Raw genomic sequence first — 21,979 nt, 5'->3', positions numbered from 1 at the left:
AAAACAAGCCTATTTATGCAGATCACCCCATTGAAATAGAGAACACTGATCTAAATAGATGTACTAACAAAATTACCACCAATATACTGACATTCAGCAAAAAAAGTCTTATTATAAAACTCTGAGCATTGGAAATTGTGATAATAAAGAGATTCATTTCCCTATGGAGATCATATTTACAATATCAGAGCAAAAAGGCAAAGCCATATTTGTCCTAAAAATGCCGCATTTTAAGTTTTTAAGAAGTGCTTAGTATTTTAAGAAGCACTTCTGGACAGTAAAGAATTACAGATACACAATAGGACAGATTCTGACATAAAAGACCTCTAAATGGGGCACAGTGTTGGATAAATGTATGTAGGCTTGGAAGACAGAAGAAAAAAATAAAGTCTAGACAGTTATAAAATGAAGTAAAGGGCTTTATAAAATAAAAGAAAGTCTTTAAAGAGACAGAGTACAAACAGTCATAGATTAAAGGGATAAAGATAATAAAATAAAGTAATGAGGCTAAAAAAATAAACCACATAAAGATGGAATATACACAGAGCATCTGGATTATGTACGTTATATATTTCCTTTGATTTTTTTGTCTATGAAGGAAATAAGTACAGAGAGACATTTCATTGTATGGACTGATAAGCTAAACCAGCCTATATGTTCTAAAGGTATCATGACTTCCACATTTTTGTCTAAGAACTTGTTGCTTTGGAAAAGAGGTTCATGCTTTTGATTCCATAGAAGATTAGGAACTGTGAATTTCTCTAAACTAATGTGGTTTGACAGACCATGATCCCCTGAAAGGTCTCCATAAACACCCCCCCCAAAATACTTCACCCAATAAACAGCAGAAAGCAGTTTGAAGAGAACTACACCCATATTCCTAAATATAGACTATAGATATTTGTTTACATTTAAAGTGGTATATGTTATAGAGATTTGCATTGGTATAGATTTTGATCTATTGATGCAAATTTACCTAGACTCTCTGAATGTGGCAGACAATGAGGGCTGACAGAGAAGCCAAGGACAATGGCACTGGGTTTGATCCTACTGCATGTACTGGCTTTGTGGGAGCCTAGTCTGTTTGGATGCTCACCTTCCTAGACCTGGATGGAGGGGGGAGGTCCTTGGACTTCCCACAGGGCATGGAACCCTAACTGCTCTTTGGACTGGAGAGGAAGGGGGAGAGGAGTAAAGAGAGGGGGAGGGAAATGGGAGGGGGGAGGAGGTGGAAATTTTTAATAAAAATAAATAAATACAATTTGATGCAAATTTAAGATCAATTATATATATATATATACATATATATATACATACATATATTTCTGCTCTTGATTAAGGTATTGCGTTTGTGAAGCTAGGTTTTCTACATATATAGAGATATATTTCAGTTAGATAGGTATTCTTCAAATCTTTCAGAGATCTTCAGAATATGGCATTTAAAATGTTTTAAAACTTAAGACTTTTCATAACAATGAGACATGTCTGCTCCTGGCAGCACTAATCTACTTCAAGAGGATTATGGGCATTAAAGAGTCTCCTTATGGGCAAGAAACTGCTATTGCCTGGACTGCTTGACTGGACAGGCAGGACTCACAGGGAAAAAAGGACTGCTGAAGTTGCCTAAAGATGGTGAGGCCATCCTTTGAGGTCCCTGCTTCATCAAAGAGCTCCCAGACATTCTATAGGACGCCGAAGAAAGTGACTGTCAAACACATTTATAGACGGAACTATCTTTGAAAATTTCCTGCTTTATAGAAAAGTCAGCTCAATACTATAGGCCTGTAGGCTGAAGATGTATGCCCCAATGGTACAAAGGAACTTTGAATGACTTTCTAGGAAATGAGATGCCTCTGTCAATTCTAAGGTTTTGGAGGTTGCTTACAATGTACTTTCTGTTTACTTAGGTAATATATCCTTCTGTAGTCTTTGATGGAGTTGAAGAATTGATAGTTATAGTTTTCCTTGGTAATGATAAAAGATAAAGTAGATATAAATATTGTCACTGTAATTCTTGCTTGATACCTGTTTTGTTTAGTGTAATTTTACTGTTAGTATTAAAACCTTCCTTTTTATTTAAACAGAAAAAGGGAGATAATGTGGGATTGCTCTCTGTATGCTGTGAATACTATTGATTAATAAAGAAGCTGTTTTGGTGCTCTGATAGGGAAAAATAATAGAACTATGATGGAGGAAGGTCATTGGTTAATTAAATAAAGAAGCTGCTTGCCCTGATAGGTTAAAACATAGGCGGGAGGAGTAAACAGAACAGAACGCTGGGAGGAAGAGGAAGTGAGCGCAGACTGACAGCTCTGCTCTCTGGAGCAAAGACGCCATGCTCCCGGCTCCTGGGCAGACGCGGGGATAGCTCTGCTCTCTGAGGCACACGCGATGAAGCTCCGACCCAGGATGGACGTAGGCTAGAATCTTCCCGGTAAGACCGGTGCTCACAGATTATTAGAGATGGGTTGATCGGGATATCAGAATTAGCCAGTAAGGGCTAGAGCTAAAGGGCCAAGCAGTGTTTATTTTATTTTATTTTTCTTTTAAATTTATTATGTACACAGTGTTCAGCCTCCATGCCTGCAGGCCAGAAGAGGGCACCAGATCTCATTACAGATGGTTGTGAGCCACCATGTGGTTGCCGGGAATTGAACTCAGGACCTTTGGAAGAGCAGTCAATGCTCTTAACCTCTGAGCCATCTCTCCAGCCCCCAAGCAGTGTTTAAATGAATACAATTTGTGTGTTATTATTTCTGGGCATGAGCTAGCCAGGAGGCCGGGGTGCTAGGGACGTAGCCCCGCTCCTCCTATTACTACAGAACTAGGTGGGAAAAACTAAACTTAATGTTGGGAGAAAGGAGGCAGAGTCAGGAGAAGCATTCAGCCACTGCCAGAGACAGACGCTATTTAACTTTTCTGGTAGGCCAGGACCTCATGGTGATGCACAGATTACTGGAGATGGGTCAAATTAAGATGTAAAAGTTAGCCAATAAAAAGCTGGAGCTAATGGGCCAAGCTGTGATTTAATTAATATAGTTTCTGTGTGATTCTTTTGGGTCTGAGTTGTTGGGTGGCCAGAAAACAAACTAGTGGGCCCTCAACCAATGGACACAATGATACAGGAGACAAGTACATTCCAGGGGTTAACTAGCCTGCTAGTTTAGCCTAGGGGATCTCACATTCATTGAAAGACCATACACTAAAATGAAGCCAAAAAAATGTATTAATGTTCATAGTACAAAAATAGAAACCCAAGAAAATATGGGAGAGTCCAGAATCTTTGTTGAGAACAACTTTCCACCCCATACATGGGAACCTGAACATTCTTTCTCTGATGCATAGTGAATATTTGCAAAACATTTTCTTGTTTTAAGGTCTATAACTTGTTTCTTGTTATATATAGTTAACTAATTATAATGCTTTTTTTAAGTCTCTCTTTACAGATTTATGAAACTTCTCTATATGGTACAAAGCTGATAGAAGTCCAGAGTATCTGATATATATTACTATTGCCATTCATATTTGGGTCACTGTAAGAATAAATTGATACAAAAAGATTTTTACATAATTAATTAAATTTGTCGTAAATGTTTTAATTTTTGCTATTTCAGATGAAAACCTTTAAACTATATCATAGATTAGTATGTTTTAATTAGTGGATAAAATGCATTAAATTTTTCCATGTAAAACAGAGTTTAAATAAAATGACACAAAATACAAAATAAACTGATATGGAGGACTGGAGGAAGACATTGACAGCTGCCTTTCCCACACAGAGAGGGAGAAAAATGGATGATAGAGAGATAAATCCATAGATGATAGGTAGATAGATGGATAGATGATACAAAGATAGATCTATAGGCAGATAACAGATAATATCAATAAGTAGGTAAATAGGTTGCACACATTTGCACATAGGAAAAAAAAGCTGCATTAAGAAAAATCTTACCATCTTATACTTTTCCGTGACACACTTCTCACTAACATAACTGCAAAATCAAGGCTGGAAGGGATGGTGTGCTGAAGACAAGGACTGACACTTTATTCTTCCTGGAAGATCATTTTATTGCTTTCCTTTTCTAGAAATCTTCAATACCAGAGCCTCATAGGGACAAGTGTATCCTACTGTAGTAAATTCTAAAAAAAAATATTCTTGTTGGTGCTTTCTTCAAAATCTTGATGTTGCTTACCTCTAACCTTTCAGAAACACAAGGAAAACTCTCACCCCTTTTACTACTTTCTTCTTGAAAACCTGTGATTAATCATTTTTTTTCATTTTCAACAAAATCTCATGAAGGAGAAAAAAATGTATGCATAAGGTTCACAAAAATGCTTCAAATCAGGTACTTTGAATTGTCATGTTTATCAATACTTCATTTATTAAGTTAATGTTCACTGAGCATTTTGTTTTAATTTTTTCTAGAAATATAAATATAAAAGGTATAATCTCTACATTGAACTATTTCATAAGCAAGGAGGCAGGAACATATACCTGTGCACAAAAGACACAATAAATATATATTGTTCATATATACCAAAATTCATTGCAAGTTTAAAAAAGGATAAATCACATTAGATTGGGAAGTTTAAAAATATTCATAAGAAAAAAGAACCTTTGATATAACAAAATCTTCCAGGAAGCCAGAAGCAGTGAATTTAAGGCACAGGGAACCACATTTAAAAAGGATACAGAAGGCGGAAACTATAAAGTATATTTAGGATATGTTATTTGGAGAAAGTGCTATACACAAGAGAACCATGGGAGATTAAAAGGTAAAAATAAACCAGAACTCATGCATGGAAAGCCTTAAAGACTTACAAATGGAAATGTTTCAATCTCATTTGATGAATGCTAAGCTATTAGAGGCCCCCCAAGCAGAGGACGGCAAGACCAAACCTTTGTACAGACTTCTCAAAATGTATTCCATAGAAGGTCTCCAGTTTCCTCTTTATAATTGTACTGAGGAAAACCTACAAGTAACGATGTGAACTAGTCGACTCACAAATTAAATTGCCATTATATGCAAACTTCAGTATACAGCAGTCTATATAAAAGAAAAGTTACAGCATGTTTAAATTATTACCTCTTCTTCATTCAAAGTTCTTCTCTTGACTCTCTTGTAGCTGTCGTTTTGGCTGTGTGTTTTGAAACAGAGCTTTCTGCAGCCCAGGTTACAGAGAGCATTGCCAAGAATACTCAGTGCTGCTTTGAGTTCCTGAGCATCCTGCCTATGCCTCCTCCCAAGCATCAGGATCGCAAGTATGGACCACCTCACCTGGATGCTTTTGTCTTCTTTATGTTGTGAAAGAAAGGTATAAAGAACCACCAAGCACAAAAGCAAATATCATGTTTCTTAACTTTTCAGAACTACACACACACACATTGGAAAACAGAATAGTTTGTGGATGGAATCCAAAAGAACCAACAGCACACATTCCTTCTGACCATACTATAAGACAAACTGTGCCCTCCTTTCAACCCGCATCTCTAAGCTTAATTCCTAGTAGCTCAGGGCACGGCTTGCACTGGGTGATCAAGCCTCTGGGAAGATGTTTTCATTAAACTAGGACTGTTAGAGTGAGTCCTGATCCAATGTGACATGTGTTCTTAAAAGGATGTGAAACGTGGGCACACAAAAGACAGCAGAGGTGTGGGCTCATTGAGGAGACACCATCTGAATAGCTAGCAAAAGGCAATCAAGGAGACTGAACATGAATCTGGGCCTTCTGGCTTTAAGCACTGCAAGAAAATGAATTTCCTCTGTTTAAGTTCCACAATCTGTTGAAATATTTTATTAATTTGTCTTGTTTTTATTTTTAGTGGACAATAATTATCAACACATATAGAGATTAGTTTAACACTAAAATTATCTGTATATTTCTCTTTGAAGTGCAAGTGAGCTTATGTGTAAAAGCCTGAAGGTCATTTAAGGCAATCTAACTGAACAGCCTATCAGAGGAGAATATACAGGTGCAGCCCATTTAGGTTACTAATTATTTCTGTGGGGAAGTATAGAACTGAGTCTTAAAAACAAGTGTTAGGCACTGTGCTATTGTGGAATAATGGAAAAATACACTCTACCTGAGTTGCACAGGTAACCAAAATAAAGCAGGGCACCATTATGTAACCCATAGTTATTAGTGATAAGGGTGATTTCCTCACCTGGATGAAGGTACAATTTAGCCTGCTGGGCAGGGTGTGGAACAAAGGCATAAGATGTGCTATGGTTTTAGGTAGGTGGAATTCTGTTAGCAATTTCAATATGATGGAAGCCAGAGAAAACCATACAAAATGTATTGGTGGGATTAGAGGATCAGATAATTTTAAAAGTTGTATTTTTTTTCCTTCAAGAAAAGGACTAGACTCAAAGGTCAGTGAGTCTTTATTTTGATATCCTAAAGAAGCTAAATATGAAGGTAAACCCAAAGAAAAACATATAGCTATCCTCCTGGGTAGGGGAAGTAGACAAGATTGCCAGGCAAAAAATCGGGATCTTAAGGGTGGGGTGGGAGGGGGGTAAGGGGAGATGGGGAGAAAAAAGTGAGAAGGGTAGGATGGGGAGAACTTGGGGCAACGGGATGATTGGGATACAGGAAGGTAGGATAGGGGAGCAGGGAAGCACATATCTTAATTAAGGGAGCCATCGTAGGGTTGGGTAGAGACTTGGATCTAGAGGGGCTTCCAGGTGCCTAAGGAGAAGTCCCCAGTTAGTTCCTGGGGCAGCTGAAGACAGGGAACCTGAAATGATCCTATCCTATAGCCTTACTGATGAATATTTTGCATATCACCATAGAACCTTCATCTGGCGATGGACCCACACTGGAACACTGGACTGAGCTCCCAAAGTCCCAATGAGGAACAGAAGGAGGGAGTAGATGAGCAAGGAAGTCAGGACCAAGAGGGGTGCAACCACCCACGGAGACAGTGGGGCTGATCTATTGGGAGCTCACCAATGCCAGCTGGATTGTGACTGGAAAAGCAGGGGATAAACCCGGACTCTCTGAATATGTCGGACAATGAGGGCTGCTGAGAGCCAAGGACAATGGCACTGGGTTTTGATCCTACTTCTTGTTCTGGCTTTGTGGGGGCCTAGCCAGTTTGGATGTTCACCTTCCTAGACCAGAATGGAGGGGGGAGGACTTTGGACTTTCCACAGGGCAGGGAACCCTGACTGCTCTTCAGACTTGAGAGGGAGGGGGAGAGGAGTGGGGGGAGGGTGGGAGGAGTGGGAGGCTGGGAGGAGGCAGAAATTTTTTTTTCTCAATAAAAAAAAAATAAAAAAAAAGAAAAGGTCTAATGTTGTCAAGGTTAGCTTCAAAGTTGTTAGGTAGCCAAAGATGATCAAGATGACCTTGAAGAAGATCAAAGATGACCTTGAACTTCTGACCATCTGCTTCTATCACACAAATGGTGGGATTGTACATGTGCACAAAGAAGAAACCTGTTTGTTTTAAATTTGTTTCTGTTGGTAGAACCCAGGAATCCATGCCTGCTAAGCAAGCACTTGATCCGCTTAGGTACACATCTAGCAAGTAAAATTTAGCCTTATTTGCTAATTTAGCTTAGCTGAGACACAGCAACCAAACATATTCAAACTCTAAGGTGTGTATGTGTGTATGAGTGTGTGTTTATGCATGTGTTTGACAAGACACACACACATACACACACACACACACACACACAGAGAGAGAGAGAGAGAGAGAGAGAGAGAGAGAGAGAGAGAGAGAGAAAGAGAGAGAGAGAGAGAGAAAGAAACTTTAAAGTTAAATCACAACCTCCCTCATTGCCGCATGGTCACTGGTTCTCTATTCTAAACACTGAACTAGATTTTCCAGATTACAAAATACAGTCTTCTGTCACAGTTCTGAGTGTGAACCTTTCTATGTAGCTAAAGATAGTCCTTTTGAGCACCGTCTCCCACCCTTTCCTTCCTTTCCTTTCTGGCAGTCAGGATGATAATTATAATCCCTATTACTTCTGAGAAACTTTCTTTTCCACCCACGTGGCAGCTGAATCCCTGGGCTCTGCAGCAAGCTCAGGAAAAGGCAAAGGCTCTCATTCATCTTCTACATCTCCCTCATTCTTTTCTTCATTCCCTGGTGGCTTTCTTTGGATCATTTCCTGAAGACAAATACTCGATTTTTCTGGTTTTTTCTCTTGGGCATTAAAATATGGTGAATGTGTGGATATTAGGTAAAATGCACAGGGGATGGCTTATGTCTAATTTCTCACTTGAGGTCATTGGCCTATTTAGTAGAGAAGAGTTGCATGCTCTGTTCAAGGTAGCACACAGTCTCTAAGCATCAGGGCATAGCAAGCACCATTTGCTTCCAATTTTTCCTTGGTGACTGTTTTCTCCAAATAAATATTTTCTGAAAGCGTTCACTGAGTGAATTCTCCCAGTCAAAACAGAATATTATAAGTATTTATACTTTTTCGAAATTAACCTATATAAGATGATAAAATACAAAATCTTCAGCCTTTACTTCTTTTACTACAGTGACATTTTGAAGTCTATGAGCCAGTGATTGCATCTAAGTTTTCTATGTAGATTTTCCTGCTATCTGCTCAGAAGGGAAAAGTGTTGGAAGAAAAATCAAAGAAATAAAGCTAGGTCTTTTGTGGATGCTGGGAATGGCTGTGAGATGTTTCAGGTCTTTTTCTTGGTGATATTTATAGTAATAATTTGTTCACAGTATGTTATTCAGTTTCCTCCTGTAAAATTGCAACTTTTAAGATGGTAGCTAATAAACATCTAGGGGAATTATCAAGAACATGGTTGCTCTACTTCTCCTTGAAATTCTACCCACTACTATGTGTGGTACTATTAGCAAATATTGGTAGAAGGACAATATTTACATGACATTTTCCTAAGGTTAGCTTTACATATTTTCATTTTTCTATACTTAATACTGGAACTCTTTAGAAAGGAAGTTATAATTTTCTTTCACCTTTTTAAGTTTTTGTTATAACATTGTGGACTCCTGATATTTGTTTTATATAACAGATTTAAACACATTTTGTTATGTATTTTGCAGCCCACTAGAAAATGTTTTAATTTGAACCTCATGTCATTTTCCTGATCCTCACCAAGCAAGTCCTTGTTCTCCATCATAGTTTCTAGGACTGTGTTCTAATTTTCTGGCATTTTCCCTTAATCAACAATGTACCATTCCTTTTACATTAGAAAAATATTTAAGAAGCAAGCTTTCATCATTGTTCAACAAGATACCCTTGCTTATAGGCTCTCTTAAAACTATGGAAAATTCTGTGTAGTATATTCTAACAGACATATACAGCTGCATGTCTATATATCTGTATCTATTGCTTTTATTTGTTCTTAAAAATCATGTGATTATACTGGCTTTAATCTCCATAAGACGTGTCTACATATTAGAAGAAGCTGAGAAGAAGAAAGCCATAAATATATGATATATAACAGGATATTTTGATAGGGTTCAATATCAGAAAAATAATGTTAGTAGACAATTCAAAGAGGTCAAATAACCCAAATGATAGTATTTGTACTAATGGTAAGACCTCATCTGAGAAGTGAACTAAAACTCAAAAAAATTTACTTAAAGTACTAATAAGAGTATGTGGAAATATTTAAGCTATAAACTGCTTCAAATAAAAAGGAAAGAAAAGCAATTTCAAAAAAACTTTTAGTCTAACATTTCTCAATCTTCCTAGATTGTGAATTTTATTTCTCTAGGAAAAATATTTGCTTCATGAAACAATTTTAGATTGTGTCCTTAGGTATTGTTTGTATTTGCTTTAATAAATGTATAATCTTACAAAGGCAAATTGAGTAATATGTACTATATGGTATCTGTGTTGACATTTCTTATGAACATAAGAACTAATAATATATAGTAAAATAAAAGCCATTTGGGGCAGTAAGATAGCTTAATGGAGGCAGGTTAAAGTTGCCTAGCATGACAACCCGAGTTTGGTACCCAGAACCAACATGATGCAAGAAGAGGAGAGAACTGACTGCAATGAGTTCCCCCTTATTTCTATATATACACTTTTTTGCATGGACACATACAAACACACACACACACACACATACACACACACACACACTCACACACTTTCACAAGTCAATAAAAGTTAGTAAATGTTTGTAGATAAATTTTAAGATTTTTTTTCATATTATATATTGTGAATATTTCTCTCCTGTAATAATTTTCTTTTCTCCATTATGCAAAAGAACTATTTTCAAGGGTATATGTAACTGTACTTTTTTACATACCAAAAAGCACATAAACATGTGCTCAATATAATTATACATGAGTAAATGCAAGTTAGAGACACTATGAGGCATTTTCAAATCCACCTATGATAGTTTGAGAGCAAAAGTGAAGATGGTAAGTACTGAAGTAACTGTCATAAAATTGGAACCCTGATACTTTGCTAGTAAGATGGAAAATACTGTAATATATTTATAATATTCTTACAGCATTCAACAAATGATTAACAGAGTGACTATGTGATCTAGAAATTCTACTCTGCCTTAGTAAACCCAAAATGGATGAAATGAAAGCATGTATAACAGTAAACCAGTGTCTTTCAGCAGTTATAAACAACCCACACTGATCATGTGTTAAAGAGAAAAATGAAATGAAGTCTCTCCTGTGGTAGCATACCATCAAAATTAAGAATACCAGTGATTGTGTGTCAATATGGATGGATTTTGAAAATGTCACTCTAAGTGTTGGAAGACAAACCAGCAACACATGGCACATGGTATGGTCTAGAACTGGCAAAAATGGAAACAGGAGTAGATTAGTGGCTGGTCAAGACTGAAAAGAAGGAAGTAGATTGTTAACAGGTTTCTGAGCAATTTTTTCTAATTAAAAATTGCTAGTGACAGATAATATGACTATATTCAAAAAATAAACTTTAAACATTACTGGGGGAACTTCCTGGCCTATGAATTAAAACTCAGTTATGATTCTTCAAAGAAATCTATAGTTGAAAGTACAAATTACTGAATTTAAATACTTAATTATGTTAAAAAAGTAGTTTTAATAAAGAAAAGTTTAATGGAATATATAGAATAATGACTTGTGCCTATCTTTATCAGATATAGCAGTGCCTAAAAATAAGTAAATAAATAAAATAAATAAAAAAATCAAAACCAAAAAACCAATGTGAATGAATTTTCCTCTGTATGAACAGCAGTGAAGTTGGAATAAACGTTCAACATTATAGTTCTATTATTCAATGACAAAACTAGCATGAAAAATATTGATACACTTGATGATGTGTCTATTCAATTAATTCATGTCTAATTATTTTCTGTACTTTAACTGGATCAAACGACTGAGTATTTCTTGAAAATAAACCACCCCACCCATGATCTCTCTGCTTTCATTGCTGAAATTAAACACTTGTGAACATGCAGAATACAAATATTTCTATTAAGAATTTGTATAAATTGCTCCTGGGGGAATCTTTTTCATCACAGCAGAAAAGAAACGCAATTAGAGACAAGATGGTGAAGTCTACTTTACAATACCACTGAGCATTTTCTGTTTTTCTATTAGTGACTCCTTCTAAATCATACTTTCTAGAAAAGAAATTATGCATTGTAAACTTTTTGCTTTAGTAATTCAGTTAAATAGCAATCATTTAAGTTATGGAGAAACAAACAAGCAAGCAAACACAAAACCCACCTGGACCAAAAGCACAAAGTAGAATATAGTTAGATAATCAACATTTTGCCTTCAATACCAAGTCATTGATAGAAAGCAAAATGGATCTCAGTATAGCATTTGTGTTCTAAAGTTAAAGCAACATATTCACTCCCCAAATTTTTTTTATCATCCAAATCAAAACAAATTCTGTATATTTGAAACTATAATAATATACAAAAGAATTCTAAAATGTTTTATTGCTGGTTTCCAACTACCTGAAATGTACATAATATGGTATACTCCATTATATATAACTATTAATAGGTAGAAAAGCACAATTTTAAGATCAATTATGTACATAAAGTTTTATCATAACATTTATTTAAGACCTTATTACCCATAAAATCTCTTCAGGAAAATTTCATTTACTGTAAAAGTATTATTCATGGAAACTAACTACAAACCCATGAAACAATGTTGAAACTCAGAATGTTGTTTATAAAAATTATAACAAGACACATAAGTGAGATCATGTATATTTCAAACAAAATTATCTGTCTTTATTCAGAAAATGCTTACTTTTGTATTGAACATTTGTCAATTATATGCTAAAAAGACAATATTGACTAAAAGACTGTGTATTTACTGTTGATCTTACATTCTACTTGTAAATAAAAAATTATGAAGTGAGAAAAGCAAGTGGGGAAGAAGAAGAAAATGGGATGGAAAAATAAAAAAAAAGATATAACGAGATTAGTGAATAAGATTAATAACCAGTAAGATCAACTCTATTCATGTCTTAGGCCTCTTAAATTATTCATGTATTTCAAATGAAGATAATGTAAACAAAATCAAATATAGACAAATAACTATTTGTATATTTTGGTTTACTATAGGTCTATATCACACAACTACCAATTAAATTATCTTAAGAAAAAATATACTTACTGCCCTCTAGAGGTATGAACCAGTAGTGTAATAAGTGTAGATGTAGCTGGGCATATACAGTTTAAAGCTAACATGGCGTATTTAAACTCCTCTTCACAAACAACATGATCTGTTTGAAATAAAATAGGTAAATTAGAATAATTTACCTTTTGAGGATATTATGTTTAAATATAAAAATAGAACAATGAATAAAATTGCAAAAGTCTCAGTATAAACATACTTATTTTAGGGTTTTTTTTTTTTTCAGGTGCAATGCTATCCCCAGGAAAACATTTTGTAAGATATAGTGCTGGAGAATGAGTTCATGATGGTTGCGGGGCCCTGAAGGTAGAATTCTAATCCTGACAAAACTGGGAACCTTGGTAAGATGCTGAAACTGCCTGTGCAAAGAGGAGAGCAACATTTGGTTTGAATTGCGGTCTGGAAGACTTTTCAGGTGATTGGTGAAGGTCCTAAGAACTTCCAACTTTCAGGACCACAAATCCAATAATATTGGTTTTCTAAAATCATAACCACACAGTATTACACTTCAAAATTTTTAAAATATGTGGTAGGCTATCTGATAAGCACAAGTAACATGCTTTATACTATCAGAGCCAATGTAGTGATGTCTAAAAGTATTATTAAAATAAAAACAGCATGGTAAATAAGATAAGATTCCTAAACTCAAAGCTGGGTAGGGTCCAGTTAAAGTTAGCAAGTGGTGCCTAGAACTCAGTGACATAAAAGAAAAAGAGTGCTAGAAAGGATGACATCTGTTGGAGACAAATTACATTGTCACCATATGAGAATGATGCCCTAATATGACATTTATTTGATTTTCTACATAAAGCATACTTTTAGAAAAGAAAATAAACTATTGTTAATCTAAAAGCAACAAACCCCAAGCAAAGTATTTAAACATTAGTATTAGAAATTGAGAAACTAGTAAATTTCTAAAGAAATATGTACGTTCTTAGACAGGAAATAGAAATTTTAGCTAACAGAAAGAGATGAAGATTAAAGTCGTTTGTCAAACAAGCATAAGTACCATGCAATCAAGAACGAGTGGCTTCAGAAATAAGGTAGCAATGGCTCTGCTACAAATTATAGCAATATGATTTCTAGTTAATGTGGTTGAGCATATAAAAGAAAAGATCACTGCTTTTTAGTTTTGATTTTGTTTAAATGTTGCTTTCATTTCTCTTTGTTACAATTCACAAGAGAAATATTACACTAGTTATACCTCAGAATTTAGTCTAATAGGCATGAAGTATCTGGTAATAACTACTGCATCTCTCACTCCCTTAGCCCCTTTCTCCCTCCCTCTCTTCCCCTTTCGGATTATCAGTTTGTTTAAAGGGAATTTGAGGAGGATTTTAAAAATACATAGCAATGTTATTTAACGTTTTGCAAAAGGGGATCAGATTCTGACTCCAATTTGAATATTGAGATCTGTACTGAATATTTGTGAAAGAACAGTGTACTTAAACCACCCTCTCGATATTTCTCAAAATAATTTTTGAATGTGCATGTCTAATCTGTGAGAGGAAGGCAACAAAGCTGTTAAAAGGCAGAATGCAGTTGCTTTAGACTCATATCTTTAAAATGCATAGGAGACCATGATTTTAAACTAACACTTGCAACATATGATCTGCAAAAAAATATACACACTTCATAATATAACATAAGACAGGACTTTTAAAAATCTAAACTGTAACAGAAATTTTGGAATCTTGATTACCATATGCACCACCACAAGCAGTTATCGATTTTCACTAAAAGGCATAACCATATTCTCTCAAATAGAACAACTTGCAAACTGTAGTACATGAGTGAGGCTTTGGAAATGTTTCATCATGTTTCCCTTCAATAGTTAGAGTGATGTACTGTGGCCTTTCTTTCTTCAATAGTTATCAGAATTTTAATAAATGACTCCGGCACAATTGTATGATGAGCACTTTTTTCACTCAAAAGCTGTATTATTTTTTTATTCTGCTAATATATTAAAATCCACACATGACACCTTTCCTCAGATAAAAACTTGTAGTACCCACCAGCCCTTGAATCTTAGAGTACATCTGCTTCTAGTACCACCACACAAACATAAAGTAGGATCTGCAGTATTTCAGTGTCACATGCTGAATTATCTACTTGGGAAAATATGCATGTAAACTAAAATGTACTTTACTGTCGTTAGCATAGCATGTGACTCACTAATGTTACTTCAAGATATTCAATCACAATTTCCTACTAGTGACAGCATCTATTACTGGTGTGGCTATTGTTGCAGGCCTCCCTGTTTATATTGCATTTTCTTGTCTATTTTACTTCAACCTTTACATAGGAACAATTCATGTTTCATTATTATGCATATCTACCCAACATTTTTAGTAAAAGAAGTGTTAAAAGTACTTACTGTACAAAGGAGGTGCACAAGGCTGGCAAGCATGAACAATGAATAAAGAACTCCTTGTTCAACAAGTAAAGCCTAAAATAGAGAACTAATTTCCAGATATATAATGAACACCAAAAAACCCTGGATATCAAGAAAACAACCCAATTTAAAAATAGGATGCAGATCTAAGCAGAAAATTCTCAAATGGCTAGGAAACACCTAAATATATCTTAAACATGCTTAGATACTAGGAAAAAGCCAATCAATATTACTTTGAGATTTCATTTTACATTAGTCAGGATTGCTAAGATCAATAAAAACAAGTTATGGGTAACACTGGCGAGGATGTGTAGTCAAGGTAATGCCCATAAATTGCTGGTGGGACTGCAATTTTTACCATCACTATGGAAATAAGTGAGGTGGTTTCTTAGAAACATGGAAATCGATCTACCTCAAGTTCCAGCTATAACAATCTTGGGTATATATCCAAAGGAAATTTCACAGTACCACAGAGACACTTGTTCAACAGTGCTCATTGCTGCTCTGTTAACAATAGCTGGAAATTTGGAACAACCTAGATGCCCTTTATCAGACAAATGAATAAAGAAAATGTGCTACATTATACAGTGGAGTATTATTTATCCTTTAAAAATTGAAATCATGAAAATCTCAGGTAAATGAAAAGAACTAGGGAAAAAAATACCTACTCTTATTAGGTAATCCAGAAAGACAAATATGGTACTTAGTCACTTAATATATGGGGAATAAACAAACAAACCAACCAAACCTTTTTTTAAAAAAAAAAAAAGCAAAAACTTTTTTTTTTGATATAAGAATTTTCCCTATATGAGGGCAAAGACATGACTCAGTGGATAAAAGAACTGGTTATGCAGCCATGTTTTTCTAAGCCCAAGTTTAAGCACATAAAAAACTAAGTAGCAAAGGAACCAGGCTATCCATGTGTTTCTGTGATCCCTTGGGATAAGGATACTGAGAACTTAGCAACTAGTCATTTTAGCCCAAACAGTGAGCTTCAGATTCAATAAGAGGACCTGTCTCAAGGAATGTGGCATAGAGTGATAGAGCAAAATTGTTGATGATGTCCTCTGACCTCCACACCCTGCATACGTGAATCACAAAGACAAAAGCACTACACTCTACACACACACACACACACACACACACACACACACACACACACAGACCTTGCCAACAAATGAAACTTAGAGTTACTCTTCTGGGCTAATGCCATCTTTCTAATGTGATTTGATGTCATATAAGTCACCTGTGCTTTGAAACCTGCTAACCTATTTAATCCTGCTGACCAATCATGCCAGTCAATCATATGTAGTATTCATAAATTAAAATTCAGTAAGAATAGAACCATTAAAAGAGTGCAATAACAACTGTGATTGCTGACCAGCATGCGGGGCAGGATGACAGGCTTTCTTTGTCAGCATTAGTCTCATTGCACAGGCTTCTTCGTGTGTCAAGTGGATTCTCATAAGTTATAAAAACAAGTAGGCATTTGCAAAATCCTCAGCATATCACTCACCAACAGTCAGAACTTAGACAACTTCCTAACATAATGCACCATTTCTATGTACCTTCTGTGTCATATGGCAGCTAAAAATGTTCATCCCTAACAACAGGAGAACAGGCAGAACATATGGGGATGAATACAAGCTGGGGTGTCCTTGTGGAGGTTTATTCAAGTTATGCTTTTCTTACTATGGCTGTATTCTTTTAGTCAAACAGATGGAAATGATTAGGAAGAAGGTGGCAAACTAGAGATTGCAGATAATCTGTTGTTTTCTTGTGATTTTTTTTCCCCTGTAGTTTCACTAAAATGCAGGAAAGTTGGGCCAGGAATATTGCTCATTTGGTAAAGCGATTGTCTTACAAACATGAAGACCTAATTTCAATCCCAAGAATACATGGGGGAAAAAAGCCTAATGAAGTGAGCCACACATTTAAGCCTAGCACATGAAAACAGAGATAAGAGGATCAGTGACAACTGACCAGTGAACCTAGCCTCTTTGGCAAATCTCAAGCCATTGAGACTACCTTCTCAAGCACCAAAGAGTACAGCTTCCTGAGAAGCACATCCAAGACTGATTTCTGGCATCCATGCACAAGCACATTCACATACACTCATATAAGTGACCTAATATGAAAAAAAGGAAAGGGGGTCTCTTTAGTAGGGAGAGAATGAGTTTCTCCATGTGAAGAAGGGATGTGGGTAAAAGAAAAGAAAGTGTGTCTGCAAAAGCGACAAGGTATCATAATATATGTCAATTATTTAGTTAAAAAATCCCTATAATATATGCAACTCCAATTCCACATAGAAACTTTATTCATGAAACTGACAGTTCTCTCTGTAAGAGCCAAAGACTACCTAACAAAAACACAAATATCATACAAATTTTTTGAGAGACAGTCCAAGATATTTTGAGACTCTTGTGAAAGGTATTGTTTCCCTGATTTCTTGTTCAGTCCATTTATGTATAACAAACACCATCTGTGTATGGACAGGCAACTTACTTTGTGTGTTAAATTTGTATCCTATATTTTACTGAATATGTTTATAGCTTTAGAAGAAACCTGGTTGAATTATTAGTGTAGTTTATGTATAAAACAAAATAAATGAATAGAGATTTTTTGACATTTTTTCGTCCTATTTTCTTTCGTTCTCTTCCTGTAGATGTCTAGTTCAATTGCCTTATTATTCCAACTGGGACTTCAAGTACTAGGCATATAGGGGAAATCCTTTGTTGTAGATGGAGACTTTTCATTTATTTCCCAGCTTCCAAGACCCGAAATAATCACACAAAAACTGCATTAGCCCACTATTTAGGCATATTACTAGCTAGTTCTTATACCTTTAATTAACACATTTCTATTATTTTATAGTTAATAGAGGCTCATGGTTTACCAATAAGGTTCTGTCTGGTGGCCGGCATCTGTCTCCTTCAGCAGCTACATGGTTTCTCTCTGACTCCACCTTCTTTTTCTCTATATCTCATACAGCCTGACTATATTTTGCCCTACTATATAGGCACAAAGAAGCTTCTTTATTAACCAAGGTAAAAACAAACAACCATTTTCATGGCATACAGAGAGGTATCTCACAAAAGAAAATTTATCCCCTGTCTAAATAAAAAGAAAGATTTTAACTTTAACATAGTACAATTACATATAAAAACCAGCTATCAAGCAAGAATTATAATATTTAGTCCATTTACATTTGACAAATTAAGAAAATACTCTATCATCTTTCCTATCTTTGTGAGTCTAAAGTTTTATATATAATCTATCTTTTATAATTATAGCTATCTTTTTTCAACTCCATCAAAGACCCCAGAAGGATATAATATTACCTAAGTAAACAGGAAGTGCACCATAATCAACTTTCAAAACTCAAGAATTGACAGAGATATCTCACTGCATGGGCAGTTACCCAAAATTCTTCTGTAATATTGGGGAAACCATTTTCAGCCTACAGGCCCATAGTATCATGCAGACTTTTCTATGAAGCAGGAAATTTCAATGATTGTTTCACTTATATTGGCAGTTTGTTAGTCACTTTCAAAGCAGCTTCTTTATTAACCAATAGTTATAAAGCATTTTCACAGCACACAGTGGGTAATCCCACATCACTTTGTCTGATATTAGTAGAAATGCTGTGAGTCTATCTCAATTTAAGATGATATTGACTATAGACTTGCAGTAAATTGTGCTCATTTTGTTGAGGTATATCCCTTGTAGATTTGTTGTCTCAGGGACTTTTATCATGAAGAGATGTTAGACATAGCCATAGACCTTCATCTAATGAGGTGGTCTTCAGCTGTTCTCTTTTAATCAGCTTATGTGGTAGATTATATTTAAAGATTTATGCATATTGATACCATCCCTGCATCAATGTGATCATGGTAGATAATGTTTTGATATGTTGAATTCAGTCTGCAAGTATATTATTGAGAATTTTTGCATTTATGTTTATTAGGGATATTTGGTCTGCACAATTTTTTGTTTGTATCATTGGTTTTGTTATGTGGGTAATAGTGGCTTAATAACAAATAACAGGATATATTCCTTCCGTTTCTATTTTGTGGAACAAATTGAGAAGTAATGTGTATGCTATTGAATCAGTAGAATTAATATTGTGTGATGTAGGTTTCCCCTCTGTATGCTGTGAATACCATTGGTAAATAAATAACTACTTTGGGCCTATTGCCGAGCTATAGGGGAACAGAGCTAGACAGGGGGAAACTAAACTGAATGCTGGGGGAAAGAAGAGCAGAGTCTGAGAGAAGCCATTTGGCCCCACTGGGGCCAGACCAAACTTTATCCAGTAAGCCACAACCACATGACAATACACAGATTACAAGAAATGCATTAAATTAAAATGTAAGAGCTAGCCTATAAGAAGTTAGAGCTAATAGGTCAATATCTTGGGGTAACTCTAACCAAGGAAGTGAAAGATCTATTTGACAAGAACTTTAAGGAATTGAAGAAAGAAATTGAAGAGGATACCAGAAAGTGGAAAGATTTCCCTTGCTCTTGGATTGGGAGGATCAACATAGTAAAAATGGCAATTCTACCAAAGGCAATTTATAGATTCAATGCAATCCCCATCAAGGTCCCATCAAAATTCTTCACAGATCTTGAGAGGACAATAATCAACTTTATATGGAAAAACAAAAAACCCAGCATAGCCAAAACAGTCTTATATAATAAAGGAACTTCTGGAGGCATTACCATCCCTGACTTCAAACTCTACTACAGAGCTACAGTATTGAAAACAGCTTGGTATTGGTATAAAAACAGAGAAGTCGACCAATGGAATCACATAGAAGACCCAGATTTTAACCCACAAACCTATGAACACCTCATTTTCGATAAAGAAGTTAAATGTATACAATGGAAGAAAGAAAGCATCTTCAACAAATGGTGCTGGCACAACTGGATGTCAACCTGTAGAAGAATGAAAATTGACCCATATCTATCACCATGCACAAAACTCAAGTCCAAATGGATCAAAGACCTCAATATCAGTCCGAGCACACTGAACCTGATAGAAGAGAAATTGGGAGGTACCCTACAGCAGATGGACACAGGCGATCGCTTCCTAGGTATAACCCCAGCAGCACAGACATTAAGGGCAACATTGAATAAATGGGACCTACTGAAACTGAGAAGCTTCTGTAAAGCAAAGGACACTGTCACTAAGACAAAAAGGCAACCCACTGACTGGGAGAAGATCTTTACCAAAGTTCTGATCTCCAAAATATATAAAGAACTCAAGAGACTAGACTTTAAAATGCTAATTAACTCAAGTAGTGTTTTAAATAATATAGTTTCTGTGTCTTTATTTTGGGGCTGAGAAGCCAGGAGCCAACAAGCAAACCTTCTTACAACAAATTGGCAGTCATGTGTCCAACTAAAATCCACTTAAAACCTGAGAGGGCTTAGAAAGGAATTCTAGACACAAAAACAGAGCTTTTTGCTTTTTGCAAAGTTCAGAAATGTGTGTTTAAGTCCAAATAACTGCAAAGAGTACCTAGCTTAGAAAAAGCAAGGTGAAAGGGAGGAATCTTCCAAAGTAGGGTAAATATAATATAGTGTAATAAAGAAACAAAAGGAAGCTATAGTAGTAAGAATAATTGAGGAGAGAAATAGAAGATCAGAGTAAACAAAAGGAATATGATGAGAGACAGCTAATACAAAGTAACTTTGAAAAGACATGGAAACCTACTAGTGCATACTACTATAGCTTCTGGGCTTTATATACTTTAGCTTCCAAAGATATATATGTACACACACACACACACACACACACACACACACACACACACACACATATATATATATGAAAGTAATTTAAATATAGTCACCACATAATGGGAAAACAGTGCCCCCAACTAGACATCTTATGCCATCGAGTAAAACTTCCAGTGCCAGGGAGTAGATTACATCTTTTTAAGTCTTTGACCAAAGACATCCCATAGAACCTCCCTCCAAAAATGTCATGCATTATTTGCAATTATGACAACTATGTTTCAGTAAGGTGTTTTTAAATGTCTGCATAATTTTTTTCTATGCTTTTGTGTGACTTAAAGCTGCAAGATTTCCTCATATAGTTGCTAGGTAACAGTTCTTTGGAAAGCAGTAAACAGAAACACTAACTAAACCAACCCAGCCCTGAGTTTTGATTATAGAAATCAGACATCTTTTAGGAAAGACATATTGGACAGAAATATAAACAGAATCAAAACAAAACAATGTTATTCATTTTCTTTCACAGAGTAAAAGCTTATTACAAATGGTGATTGAATGGACTGCAATGTAAAATTTCTCATGTTTCTTGCTTAATAGATTCTGCTCTAAATGTAAGTGCATTCAGAGCTATTAAACATACATATTCTTCTGGTGGGAACATATAACACCCAGCAATTCTGTGAATTTTATTTCAATCCTATTGGATTGATCAATAATAATAACTGTGTGTATTCAGTTATCATAGATTGTGCCAGTTCAACTACTAGACTACATTAAAACACTAAATGGCAAAAACTTATTTAAGTCAACCTTTCTGTCATTTAATCTCACAAGTTATAAATATAAACATGTTGATTAAAAACATTAAAGTCTTTTCAGTTTTAAATTTCCAAAATTCTTTAAAACAGCTTTCCAATTAGTTCATTAATACTTTATTTAAAAGGATATTTGCATTTTTATAATTGTTTAAATATTTTAAATCTGTAGTTTTGTATGAACCATATTAATTAATCATAGTATTAATGTATTAGTTATAACATCTTATGTTAATATTATGATAAAACTCAGGTCCTCAGAAATATAATGTCCTGTCTCTTGCCAACCCTAAGGTGGCTCCCTTAACTAAGAATTGTGCTTCCGTGCTCCCCTATCCAAACTTCCTTTATCCCAATCATCCTTTTTTCCCAAGTTCCCCCCATCCTCCCCTTCTCCCTTTTCTCTCCC

The 21,979-nt window shown here is 35.3% G+C and overlaps 1 protein-coding gene across 4 annotated transcripts in view; it reads right to left on the bottom strand.

Moving 5' to 3' along the window:
* Positions 1-21,979, bottom strand: part of Kcnt2 (potassium sodium-activated channel subfamily T member 2) — a 388,623-nt gene that overhangs the window by 95,106 nt on the left and 271,538 nt on the right. For all 4 annotated transcript variants that reach the window (XM_026779913.1, XM_026779914.1, XM_005348456.3 and 1 more), the window contains exon 14: positions 12,598-12,706. In XM_026779913.1, coding sequence (XP_026635714.1) covers positions 12,598-12,706 — 109 coding nt within the window. The remainder of the gene's footprint in view (positions 1-12,597; positions 12,707-21,979) is intronic.

Source organism: Microtus ochrogaster, chromosome 6 (assembly GCF_000317375.1).
Source record: "Microtus ochrogaster isolate Prairie Vole_2 chromosome 6, MicOch1.0, whole genome shotgun sequence".
In the NCBI taxonomy this organism is placed as follows: Eukaryota; Metazoa; Chordata; class Mammalia; order Rodentia; family Cricetidae; genus Microtus; species Microtus ochrogaster.
Note: the sequence above shows the minus strand (reverse complement) of the source record. Positions and strands in the feature narration are given on the sequence as shown.